At 44.1% G+C, this 13,380-nt stretch overlaps 1 protein-coding gene across 2 annotated transcripts in view; it reads left to right on the plus strand.

Annotated features, from left to right (window-relative positions):
• LOC120909356 (tetraspanin-33-like) overlaps positions 1-13,380 on the plus strand; it is a 46,091-nt gene that overhangs the window by 3,436 nt on the left and 29,275 nt on the right. Inside the window, exons 2-3 of one of the 2 annotated variants that reach the window (XM_040321112.1) lie at positions 2,361-2,418; positions 7,752-7,876. In XM_040321112.1, the coding sequence (XP_040177046.1) occupies positions 2,361-2,418; positions 7,752-7,876 (183 nt within the window). The remainder of the gene's footprint in view (positions 1-2,360; positions 2,419-7,751; positions 7,877-13,380) is intronic. The other variant, XM_040321120.1, reaches the window with a different exon arrangement.

Consider the following 13,380-nt stretch of genomic DNA (forward strand, 5'->3'; position numbering starts at 1 on the left):
TGTTTGAATTGGTTAGGGAAGGCTGACAAATCTGTGAAAGAGCATAAGGATATAAAATGCTATACGGGGCTACTCTGCAATACAGTGGATTGTAGTGTGGTGGGCTACATACCCATGTGTAACCCAACTGTGTTTACTGTTCCATACACCCAATTGTCCTTCTTAGGACTGTTTATTTCTGTATTAGCAGCAAGTGTGCTTTCTTGTTTGTCTCTGCACTCACCTTTTACAACTGTATTTTTCTTTGTGATCTATTAGGGTCGTTTTCTTCCAAATAACGTTTTTTTATTTTATATTATGCTAAGGTAGGAATAAAAAATGCTGGCATTTTTATTTTGGGCAGATGTATATATATTTTTGAAGGAAGGGTTATTCTATTTGTTTTTCTTATGCTAGGGCCTTTTCTGAGTTTGAGATGTGTAGCATATGCTTGTTGCTGAATAGTTGATGGAGGCATGGAGGAGCTGCCCTTTATATAGAGGCAGGTCTAAAATGAGAGGCAGAGTTGTTACACCTGGCAGTAGTAAATCTGCAGCAGCAGCAGGGGAAAGGCTGGTAGCGATGGCACAGCCACTAAAACTGAAGATAGGGCATGTACCATTTTATTCCCAAAGTGGCTGAACAACACAGTCACAACACACCCAGCAGATAGTTGACTGGCTGAATTTTGATCTTCCCAGGCTTAGTGCAGACATTTGTCCACAGTGTTACTAAAGTACCATCTTCTCCCTCTGCTTATCCCACCATAAACACCCAAACTAAGCACTCTTTGTAAATATTTGACTATACCACAGCAGACTTGCAGCATGAAGATTTGAGTGATGTGCAAGCCATACGTTCCTCTTACATAGGGGAAGATAGTGAGATCATCATAGAGGTCCACAGTCAGGTTCTGTCCCCAGTAGCCATACTACTCGGACTGCAGCCTCGCCAAATAGTTGCCTTTTTGTCCTCTTCTCACCACAGGCTAATCTGCCTGCCTGGTGCTGCTATGTTCACAGCATGGCAGGTGCACCGCGCACGTGTCTATCCCTTTGATAGGATCGCTGCACTGCCCCCTTATCACACTGCCTGTCTTATTCACACAAGATAAGAAGTGCGGCCGCTCTGGACAAAGGGTGGGACTTTTTAAGTTAAGAAGCGGGTGATTGGTTGCTTTGCAGCGGGGCTGTCCCAGCAATCAATCACTCACCTTTAATGTGAAAAGTCTTGCCCGTTGTCCAGGGCTACTGTGCTTTCTGCCTTGTGCAGGACAGAAGTCTACTATCAAGGGGGATCTGTAATGGGGAGGTCAGTCTTTGATAGGGGGCCAGTCTATGATGGGGGGGGTCAGTCCTGTGATGGGGGTCAGTCTGTGATTGGGGGGTTATTCTGTGATGGAGGGCCAGTCTGCAATGGGGGTCAGTCTGTGATTGGGGGCCAGTCTGTGATGGGGGTAGGTCTGTGGTGGGGGGTCAGTCTGTGATTGGGAGCCAGTCTGTGATGGGAGGCCAGACTGTGATAGGGGGGTCAGTCTGTGATGGAGGGCCAGTCTGTGATAGGGGGTCAGTTTGTGGTGGGGGGTGAGTCTGTGATTGGGGCCAGTCTGTGATATGGGGGTCAGTCTGTGATGGGGCCAGTCTGTGATGGGGGGGGGGTCAGTCTGTGATAGGGGTCAGTCTGTGATGGAGGGCCAGTCTGTGATGGGGGACCAGTCTGTGATGGAGGGCCAGTCTGTGATGGAGGACCAGTCTGTGATGGAGGACCAGTCTGTGATGGGGATCAGTCTGGGATGGGGTCTGTGATGAGGGGCCTGTGACACACACAGGAGGCTGCGATGTAGAGGATATCATGTGGAGTCATAGCACCAATATGACACTCGGACCTCCGCTAGAAGAAGATTTTTCTGACTGGAACCCCCGTGAATTTTAATTCACTACCCCTGCTGTATGCAGTCCCTGTACACATCACACTACACACACACACACATCATCACCTTGATATAAAAAAGACCACCCAAAACATTGTGAAAAAAGGGACACATATATAAAATAGGAAGATATTATAGGATTTTAAGGAGTAAGTAGCTAAAAGCACATTTTTGGTCACTCTCTATTTCAGCGAAATCGCAACCATTTTAATGTGCAATGCATGTTTTACGCATATTATGTGAATGTGTGAATTTATATGAAATATAAAGCAAAATATTAAAATTGTAAAGGCTTGACTTGATTATCAGCCACACTATCAATAAGTCATTGTGGATATGTCCTAGTTACAACCTTCCATTGTTGTCTTAACGTCTTTGGGTACATTTTTCACATGTTTAAACCTAGAAATTTATCAAGAATGCTATTAACTACTTTGCGTCACTTTTTCAGGTGGCTAGTGGTCTCATGATTGCTGTTGGACTTTATGCTAAACTATGCAAAGAGACAGGTATGTTATTCAGTTCTATGTATTTATGCATACATATGTATGTAATAACAGCTCAAAAATATCCATATTTATTCAAGCTTTTATCTACTTTATCATATTAGATATATTTAAGAATTTTCTTAAAATATTTTGGTAATGCAGAATTCATTAATCTCAAGAATTGAGACCTACCGTATTTGCCGACGTATAAGACGACTTTTTCTCCTTAACCTCCCTGGCGGTATGATTCTGTCTGGAATTACGTACCAAAAGCGGTACATTTATTTTGCAAGGAAATTGGCGTTTTATACTGTAGGCCTGTAATTTTTAGAAATAACTCACTTAAATCTGACCAAGCAAGAGTCTTGTAGGCATCCCGGGTATGATTTTTTTTTTTAAAACAAAATTATAAATTATAATATAATAAATAATTATAACAAATAATAATATAATTATAATAAAAATTATTCAATAATGTAATCAACTCAAAATCACTGAAATTTGCAGTTGCAGAATTGTCGCTGTCATTATTTTATTTTTTTTATGACGAATTTCCCCGCAAATCGCTATCGCACATTTCTGCAAGTGATTATAATTTATTATCGCTGTTTTTCTAGCTGATCTAAAACCATTTTTGACATAAAGGGACACTTTTGGACAATCTACAGTTTTTAGGCAGAAATGACATTTTTTATTATATAAAAGTACATGTAGGACACTGGGCAGACCACTAGGGACAAGGGGGGTGTGTATTTTTTACATACAGTACTGTAATCTATAAGATTACAGTATACTGTATGTAATGTGTTTGTTTACTTTTTTGAATTTGGCGCCGTTCTCCGTCCCCGTGTGTCGTAACGTCGCAGGGAACGGAGATCGGCGTCACACGGGGACTGTGAATCGAGCGAGGACGCCGCTCGCTCACACAGCGGGTGGCATCGCTGGATCCAGGGACAAGGTGAGTAAACCAAGCCTGTGAATCCAGCGAAAGGTAAGCCCGTCCAGCCCGAGCGTGACTCGGGTTTGCCGATCCTAACATGTAAAACCAACCCCGAGTCACGCTCGGGTTTACCGTCAGGGGGGTTAATAACACCCCCCAAAAATCAGGTGTCGTCTTATGCGCGGAGTATAAAATGTGAACCTTTAGGTTTAGGACTACTTTACATAGTTCGTTTGAGCCAAGCTAGCCCAAAACTAACGTCCCTAATCTGTCAGCCTATTGGATGTGCGGTAAAAAGCTTTGGCTACATACAGTATACCGTGCTGAGCCAATCACGGTGAGCGATGTATTCTATTAATGAATACAAATCCTGCTCGGATTGGCTGAGTCAGAGAGGCGGGCTGATGATGTTACAACCTCTGCCAATCCAAGCAGGCTTTGTATTCATTAATAGAATACATCGCTCGCTGTGATTGGCTCAGCGAGGTATACTGTATGTAGCTGAAGCTACCATACATACAGTATTACCGCACATCCAGAGGGCTGACAGATTAGTGGGTGTAAACAAAATGGCTGGTAGACAAGACCCGATCATGGCTCCACCAGCAAAATTAAGCCAGTTTCAAGCTGAAAATTATAAACTTTGCCAAGGAAAATAATAATTGTGCTCCTGCAAGACGATATGGAGTAACAGAAAAGATGGTCTGAGACTGGAAAGCAAATTAAGATGCATTAAAGAATGCCAAGGAGTAAGTGTACATTAAGAAGAGGCATCCCACATTGGCCAGAACTCGAAAATCATGTAGCAGACAAGATGCATGAGCATTGTCAAAATGGTTATGTAGTGACACGAAACAACATACGTATGTTTGCACTTCATTGGGCCAAATCTAACCCAGATCACAGCAAAGGATTTAAAGCCACTGTATCCTGGTGTACTAGGTTCTTGGAAAGGCATAATCTGGTACTGAGGCAAAAGACCCAAATTGCACAAAAATTACCGGCTATGCGTTAAGTATTATTGGAAATATGGAGGAAACTCCTATGAATTTAGATATGGTTGGAAATAAAACTGTCAAGTCAATAGGTGCAAAAACAGTGTTAATTAAACCAACAGGACATGAGAAGTCCAGTATTACAGTGGTACTAGCATGTACAGCTGATGGCGCCAAACTGAGACCAATTATTATTTTTAAAAGAAAAACAATGCCGAAAATCAAGTTCCCTGTTGGATTTTTTGGTACATGTGAATGAAAAAGGCTGGATGGATGAAGAAGGGGTAAAGCTATGGCTTGGAGTAGGCGACCAGGTGGACTTAGTCGAGAACATAGCCTAGTGGGGTGGGATATGTTAGGGGCTCATTTAACTACCAGCTCAAAGAAAAGGCTGGCAAAAATAAACACAGATTCGTCAGTTATTCCTGCAGGATTGACAATGTTGGTACAGGATGTGTGCCTAAAGAAGCCATTTAACTGCTTGCCGACCAGCCGGCGCAGTTATACGACGGCAGGTCGGCTCTGCTGGGCGAGAGCACATAGCTATACGTCACCTCGCCCAGCAGCCAATAGGGGCGTGTGTGCCCCCCGCTCGCCCCCAACTCCCGTGCGCGGCGGGCGCAATCGCCGCCTGGCACACGCGATCGCTCGTTACAGAGCGGGGACCGGGAGCTGTGTGTGTAAACACACAGCTCCCGGTCCTGTCAGGGAGAGAAATGCTGATCTTCTGTTCATACAATGTATACATGTCAGTCCACCCCCCCTACAGTTAGAACACACCCAGGGAACACACTTAACCCCTTCCCTGCCCCCTAGTGTTAACCCCTTCACTGCCAGTGGCATTTTTATAGTAATCCAATGCATTTTTATAGCACTGATCGCTATTAAAATTGCCAATGGTCCCAAAAATGTGTCAAAAGTGTCCGAAGTGTCCGCCATAATGTCGCAGTACCGAAAAAAAAACCCTGATCGCCGCCATTACTAGTAAAAAAAAATATTAATAAAAATGCCATAAAAATACCCCCTATTTTGTAAATGGTATAACTTTTGCGCAAACCAATCAATAGACGCTTATTGCGATTTTTTTTTACGAAAAATATGTAAACGAATAGGTATCGGCCTAAACTGAGGAAAAAAATAGTTTTTTTATATATTTTTGGGGGATATTTATTATAGCAAAAAGTTAAAAATATTCATTTTTTTCAAAGTTGTCGCTCTATTTTTGTTTATAGCGCAAAAACTAAAAAACGCAGAGGTGATCAAATGCCATCAAAAGAAGGCTCTATTTGTGGGGAAAAATGGACGCCAATTTTGTTTGGGAGCCACATCGCACGACCGCACAATTGTCAGTTAAAGCGACGCAGTGACGAATCGCAAAAAGTGCTCTGGTCTTTGACCAGCAATATGGTCCGGGGGTTAAGTGGTTAAAGATCACATTTGAGAACAGTGGAATGAGTGGATGGTTAGCGGTGAAAAGTCATTCACAAAAGGAGGAAACATGCGTGCTCCACAGTTGGATGTTTTGTGTAACTTTGTCATAAAAGCCTGAAATGATATTGATGCACAAATATATCACAAAATGTCATTGATGAACTTATGTCACACGATGAGCATGATGAGGATTTTGAAGGATTTAAAGTACCGGTAAGTCATATCCGTTTTAATTAAAATTATTTAAATCAAATCTGATGTTTTTAAATGGTGTTGCCTTGGAAGAGGGTGGAAGAGCAAGCTTCCTGAATTGCAGCTTACTTTTCTCCTGGTTTGGCAGTCTGCAGGTAGAATCCCATTGATGGTTAGCTTAAGCTGCTTTTAGAACATCTCAGGCCTCGTACACACGACCAGTTTCCTCGGCAGAATTCAGCTTCCGACCGAGTTTCTGGCTGAATTCTGCCGAGGAAACTGGTCGTGTGTACACTTTCGGCCGAGGAAGCCGACGAGGAGCTCGGCGAGGAAATAGAGAACATGTTCTCTATTTCCTCGTTGTTCTATGGGAGCTCTCGTCCCGCCGAGGTCCTCGGCGGCTTCAGTGCTGAACTGGCCGAGGAACTCGATGTGTTTGGCACGTCGAGTTCCTCGGCCGTGTGTACGAGGCTTCATTCTTCAGAGCAAAGAATGTCATTGGGTAGATCTGGGCAGTGTAGTATGTGACACACTCAATACTACAAAAAAAAAAAACACAACACAAATGGGTCATCGATGTTGTTTATTGCGTGCTATATCTTCATTTAGTTAGCAACATTGCATTGTTTGAAAGCAATACAGTGTAGGATGGAATTGCCCTCTCATGTGGTCAGTAGTTGCGTTAACCCAAGGCTCCTTAAAGGACATTTATCAAGCAAATTATCAACAAATGTAGATGCAAATCCGGTCCGTTAACAAAGTCTGAAACAGATTTACCACTGGAGATAAGACCTTTGGGCCAGATTCACGTAGAATCGCGGCGGCGTAACTTATCCTAGATAAGTTACACCGCCGCAATTTTTCATCGCAAGTGCCTGATTCACCAAGCACTTGCGATGAAAACTACGCCCGCGGCCTCCGGCGCAAGGCGGGCCAATTCAAATGGGCGTGTGCCATTTAAATTAGGTGCGCTCCCGCGCGGGACCTACGGCGCATGCTCCGTTTCCTAACTCCCGCCGTGCTTTGCGCGCTGTGACGTCATTTTTTTGAACGGCGACGCGCGTAGCGTACTTCCGTATTCCCGGACGGCTTACGCAAACGACGTTAAATTTTTAATTTTGACGCGGGAACGACGGCCATACTTTAGACAGCAATACACTTGCTGACTAAAGTTAGGGCACCAAAAAAAGACTAACTTTGCGACGGGAAACTTGACTACGGACGACGTAGCGAACGCGAAAAACCGTCGTGGATCGGCCGTAACTCCTAATTTGCATACCCGACGCTGGTTTACGACGCAAACTCCCCCCAGCGGCGGCCGCGGTACTGCATCCTAAGATCCGACAGTGTAAAACTATTACACCTGTCGGATCTTAGGGATATCTATGCGTAACTGATTCTATGAATCAGTCGCATAGATAGAAACAGGGATATGACGGCGTATCAGGAGAAACGCCGTTGTATCCCTTTTGTGAATCTGGCCCTTTGTTTCTTTCAAAACAGATGCCCTAGTCAAGGGCAGGTTTTATTCTGTTGCAGTGCTACTTTAGAACAGCTGAAGAGGAATTTATGAATGAAGCTACCTAATTGTAATATATACAACTCGTTGTTCTTGTTTAGCCTAGCCTATTATTTTAACAGTCCAATCAAGAAATACAAAAAACTGACTTTGCTATAGTTGGGTCTTAGTGATGGTTTGTCATCAATATGTTGCATTCTAACATATAGATATGGCCAGTGGAAAGCAATGTTGTAAAGTGTCTGAATTTGGAACTGAGTTTTGTATCATTTGACAGGTGTTGTGGACACCCTAACAACCGATCCGGCCATAATATTAATTGTGGTGGGAATGCTGATGTTTGCCATTACCTTTCTAGGATGTATGGGAGCACTGAGGGATTTGCATATATTACTAAAAATCGTAAGTATGGGACAGAGGTGAACAGTGTCAAAAGTTTTTTGACAAATTAACAGTTAAGATCCATTTAGATTTCTTGTGACACTTCTAAATGTATAGAAGCAAATCTCACTTTATCCAGGCTATGCCATTTTGGGATTAAAATTAGACTATGGTATATTTTCAGTGAGTACCGTACATATTTTGAGTTTTAATGGTAACTTTTAAAGTAATTTTTGGTTTCACCAGCAAATTTTATCTGTTTGCTATTTCACATTTTGGTTATTTTATCAGGATTAACACTTGTAAACGTTATCAGTGTTTTTAGGGAGCATAATTAACTTTATTGGCTTAAGAGACTTTGTTACTTTAGGAATAGTGAATTCTGTCCAAAATTCTTATTTGACAAAGTTTAAAGCCTTGTTTCCACTGGACGGAACGGTTCGGGTCAGTAGATTTGGAATGGTTTAGAACGGACCGGTCTATTCTTGTGAGCGTTTCCACTGCAAATCGGACCGTCGGGACCAAACAGGATTTAGAAAAAATGCCTAGCACGTCCACCAATCAGTGGAATGTATTGCATCTCCGCCCTAATGGAACCGTTCCATTTTCTATGGCCCCACATCTGAAGCAGGACCCAGAATGGTTCGGTACGGTTCGGTTTTATGGCACACTTTCATAATGGAAACACCCAATATAGCGTACCAAACCGAACCGCTCAGTGGAAACGAGGAATAAGCGTTTCTCTACAGTACTGAAGCATGTCCACCGTTAATAGTGATGGGCCAATGAAAATAATTATAAATCGCTTAGCAGCAAGCTCCTACCTGAAGCATTTGCAAAATGAGAATGGCAAATGCTGCTGCAGGTATCATTTGGTGCCAGCATTTTATGCTAATGACTAAATATCCTGGCCACCCCCCCTACCAGTCCTGGCACAGAGTTAGAGGAAACAGGGACAAAACTACAAATCATAGCGTCCCATAGTAAAAATCTGATTACCCTCTTCTTTCCAGTGTCAGTGTCAAAACTCCTGTGTCAGCTAGTATCCCTAATACCCCAATACCAAACTCCTTTAGCGGTGGTAGTAAGTGGCCTACAGGTCCACAAATTTTAAGTGCAATGGTGTTCAAAGTAAATGCCCCGGTTACATTGGAGGTCAATGTAAATGCCCCATTATATTGGTGGTCAGTAGCAGAGCCGGTACAAGGCAGGGGCGGGAGGGGCGAGTGGCCTTGGCGCTACCATTTTGTACAAGAGGGGGGCGCAATCAGCCACGGCCGACACACTAGTTGGATCAGTGTGTCAGTGGCAGTGCGTTTCATAGACAGCGCAGTGGCACTTTAGAAATTTTGTGCCGACCGACTGCGCTCCTGGCTCGGGCTCCCTTTCCTCCTCTGCGTTTCCTCGCCCCCCCCCATGGAGGATTAATTTGGTTGATTCCGGCGTGCGCCGTGTGACGTCACGCGGCTCACGCCGGAGGCGAGGTGAGAGGTGAGAGAGGGAGGAGGACTCGCGCAGCCTACAGGGACTTGCTGTGTCGGCGCGTGAAGAACAAGCCACGAGGAGCTTGCTGCAGAGCTGCGCCTGCCTTCACTAGCTGCGCCTGCCTTCACTAGCTGCGCCTGCTACTACTGACTGTAAAAAGTAAGAAAATAGTGTAATACAAATAACAAACTCATTTTTTTATTAAAAAAATTATGGTCATCTCAGTCCAATCGGGGGGATTGGACTGAGATGACCATAATTTTTTTAATAAAAAAAATTGAATCTTTTTAATATAAAAAAGCAGTTTAAAAATATGATTTTGTGTTATTTTGAGCTTGCCTTTTCTGTAAAAAAAAAAAAACATTAATTGCAGCCTCACTGTGCCATCAATTGTCGCCACTGTGCCATCACATGCAGCCACTGTGCCTCTCCCACGCAGCCACTGTGCAATCACATGCAGACACTGTGCCATCACACGCAGCCACTGTGCCACTCGTCAATTGTCGCCACTGTGCCCATCAAACGCAGCCACTGTGCCCATCAGACGCAGCCCCTGTGCCATCACATGCAGCCCCTGTGCCATCACGCGCAGCCACTGTGCCATCACACGCAGCCACTGTGCCAACACACACAGCCAATGTGCCACTCGTCAATTCTCGCCACTTTGCCCATCAAACGCAGCCACTGTGCCGATCAAACGCAGCCACTGTGCCCATCAAACGCAGCCACTGTGCCAATCACACGCAGCCACTGTGCCAATCACACGCAGCCACTGTGCCCATCAAACACAGCCACTGTGCCCATCAAACACAGCCACTGTGCCCATCAAACGCAGCCACTGTAACCATCAATTGTTGCCAGTTTTCCACACTGTGCCCCTCAATTGCCGCCAGCGTGCTGCCAGTTTGCCCGATCAATTGCCACCAGTATGCTGGTGGAGGAGGCTGACTGAGGTGACCAGCACTTTGTTAATAAAAAATGGCAAATAAAAAAAAAGTGTTTGTGTTATTTTGAGCCATGCTTGCCTTCTCTGACTAGCAAAAAAAAAAAAAAGAACATCAATTGCAGCCTCACTATGCCATCACATGCAGCCACTGTGCCATCACATGCAGCCACTGTGCCAACACACGCAGCCACTGTGCCATCAATTGTCGCCAATGTGCCCATCAAATGCAGCCACTGTGCCCATCACACGCAGCCACTGTGCCCATCAAACGCAGCCATTGTGCCCATCACACGCAGCCACTCAGCTGTGACCATCACACGCAGCCACTGTGCGCATCACACAGAGCCACTGTGCCCATCACACGCAGCCACCGTGCCCATCAAACGCAGCCACTCAGCTGTGCCCATCAAACGCAGCCACTGTGCCATCAAATGCAGCCACTGTGCCATCAAACACAGCCACTAGGTGGCTGTGTTTGATGGCACAGTGGCTGCGTTTGATGGTCACACTGGCGGCAATTGATGGGACAAACTGGCAGCACACTGGTGGCAATTGATGGGCACACAGGCAGAACACACGGGCGGCAATTGATGGGGCAAACTGGCAACAATGGTAACCATCACTTGTTGTCAGTTTGCCCCATCAATTGCCGCCAGTTTTGAAACAACATTGATTCTTTCTTAAAAACGGGGGGGGGGGGGGCGCAGTTTGCCATCTTCACCCTGGGCACCAAATGGCCTTGTGCCAGCCCTGGTCAGTAGAGAAGTGCAAACTTTACTTTCTAGTCATTGTAGAATTTTCTGATATATTGATTGTGAAAGAAGAAATGACAACTTAAATTGATAGACAACAGAGAGGTGTCCATCAGACCTGCGGACTCGATACCACCAGTGTCCCGCGATCGTGTCACGGAACTGCAGAACATGGATATGCCTATGTAAACAAGGCATTTCCCTGTTCTGCCTAGCAACATGACAGAGATCTACTTCTCCCTGTCATCGGGAGCAGTGATCTCTGTCATGTCAGTGGTAGCCCATCCCCCCACAGTTAGAATCACTCCCTAGGACACACTTAACCCCTTGATCGCCCCCTAGTGTTTAACCCCTTCCTTGCCAGTGTCATTTACACAGTAATCAGTGCATTTTTATAGCACTAATCGCTGTATAAATAACAATGGTCCTAAAATAGTGTCAAAAGTGCCCAACATGTCCACCATAATGTTGCAGTCACGATAAAAATCACAGATCGCCGCCATCACTAATAAAAAAAAACGTGTAGACGCTATAACTTTTGCACAAACCAATCAATATACGCTTATTGCGATTTTTTACCAAATATATGTAGAAGAATACATATCAGCCTAAACTGAGGAATTTTTTTTTTTAATATTTTTTGGGGTGATGTTTATTATAGCAAAAAGTAAAAAATATTTATTGCTTTTTTTTCAAAATTGTCGCATTTTTTTGTTTATAGCATAAAAAATAAAAACCACAGAAGTGATCAAACACCACTAAAAGAAAGCTCTATTTGTGGGAAAAAAAGAACATAAATTTTGTTTGGGTGCAGCGTCGCACGTCCGCGCAATTGTCAGTTAAAGTGACGCAGTGCCGTATCGCAAAAAGTGCTCTGGTCAGGAAGGGGGTAAATTCTTCTGGGGCTGAAGTGGTTAAATAACATTTCTAATCAAATTAAGTTAATCACAAGAGTCCCCCTTTAAATCAGAGTCCACAGAGTTCCCCTTTTACGTCTGAGCTCGCAGAGTTCTCTTACACTGTAAGGCTGGATTCACACCTATGCATTTTTTGTGCTTTTTGCATTTTGCAGATTTGCACTACAGAACATGCAAATCTGCAAAATGCAAAAAGCAGTAAAACTGCATAGGTGTGAATCCAGCCTAAAGCCCCATACACACCATCAGATTATCTGCAGATTTTTGTCTTCAGATTTACCAAAACCATGTAGTGCAAGGGCCTGCCTGATTGCATACAAATTGAAACTCTTAAGGTTTGACCTCATATTAGATGGTTTTGGTAAATCTGAAGACAAAAATCTGCAGATAATCTGATGGTGTGTATGGGGCTTAAGGGGGGAACTCTGCAGACTCTGATGTGAGGAAGAACATAATGATACTCTGTGAACCCTGATCCAAAGGGGAACACTGAGCACTCTGACGCACAGAGAGGACTCTGATGTAAGGGGGTACACTGTGGCCTCTGGTGTAAAGGGGGACTGTGATGTAAGGGGTGCTCTGAGAACCACGATTTACCTTAGTGTACTCACTCAGAGGCAGGAGAGAGAAGGAGGGAAACTTCAGTCACAGAAAGGGATGCATTGTGAGCTCACTCACCTCTTGACAGTCAGCACCTCTTATCCAGAGGTAGCTGAAGCGGGGAATGACACAGGGTAGCTGCGTGTGGGCAGACAGTCTGAGCTGCTGTACTAACTATGCAATGTTAGTACAGTTATCTCCCCTGCTGTTCTATTGTGTGCTTACAGAATAACGCCAGAACACTCTGAAAGAAAGAAAGTTACCGCTCCAGGTGGATTGTGTTAGGATGATCAGTATGGTCTCAGGAGATCAAGGGTGCTGGCAATGCACAATTTGTTTTTCATTATACATTTTCCAATAATCCAGACATTTCGCGATTAAATCTCAGTGATCTCTGAGACCTATTCACACACACACACAGATGATTGTGGTTAGGGATTCAGATCTGGCAACCCCATTGGTCAATTAGTTTTGATCTATCAGGGGTTAGCATTGATCACATGTCTTTGAAAGTTTGCTATATATTAGATGTGATGTTTTATAATTGTCAGCTATGATTAAGCACTAATTTATAGTGCGAAACGCGTCAGTTATTTTACTCCTGTGTTGTGTGCTGTGACTTGTAGTTCATTTTTCCTTTTTTAAATAAAGACAACCATCAAGGTTTTTTGGAGTGCGGCTGTCCATATTTTCTTTTTTGTTGCCAGAACACTCTGGTCATTGGATAAGAGCACTAATCGGACCTGCTGCAGTACACACAGGTCGAATGTTGCCTGATTTCTATTGAACCGTCCGCTGCCACCCAACATTTGGCCTGTGTGTACT

This window comes from Rana temporaria, chromosome 1 (genome assembly GCF_905171775.1).
Source record: "Rana temporaria chromosome 1, aRanTem1.1, whole genome shotgun sequence".
NCBI classification, from domain to species: domain Eukaryota; kingdom Metazoa; phylum Chordata; class Amphibia; order Anura; family Ranidae; genus Rana; species Rana temporaria.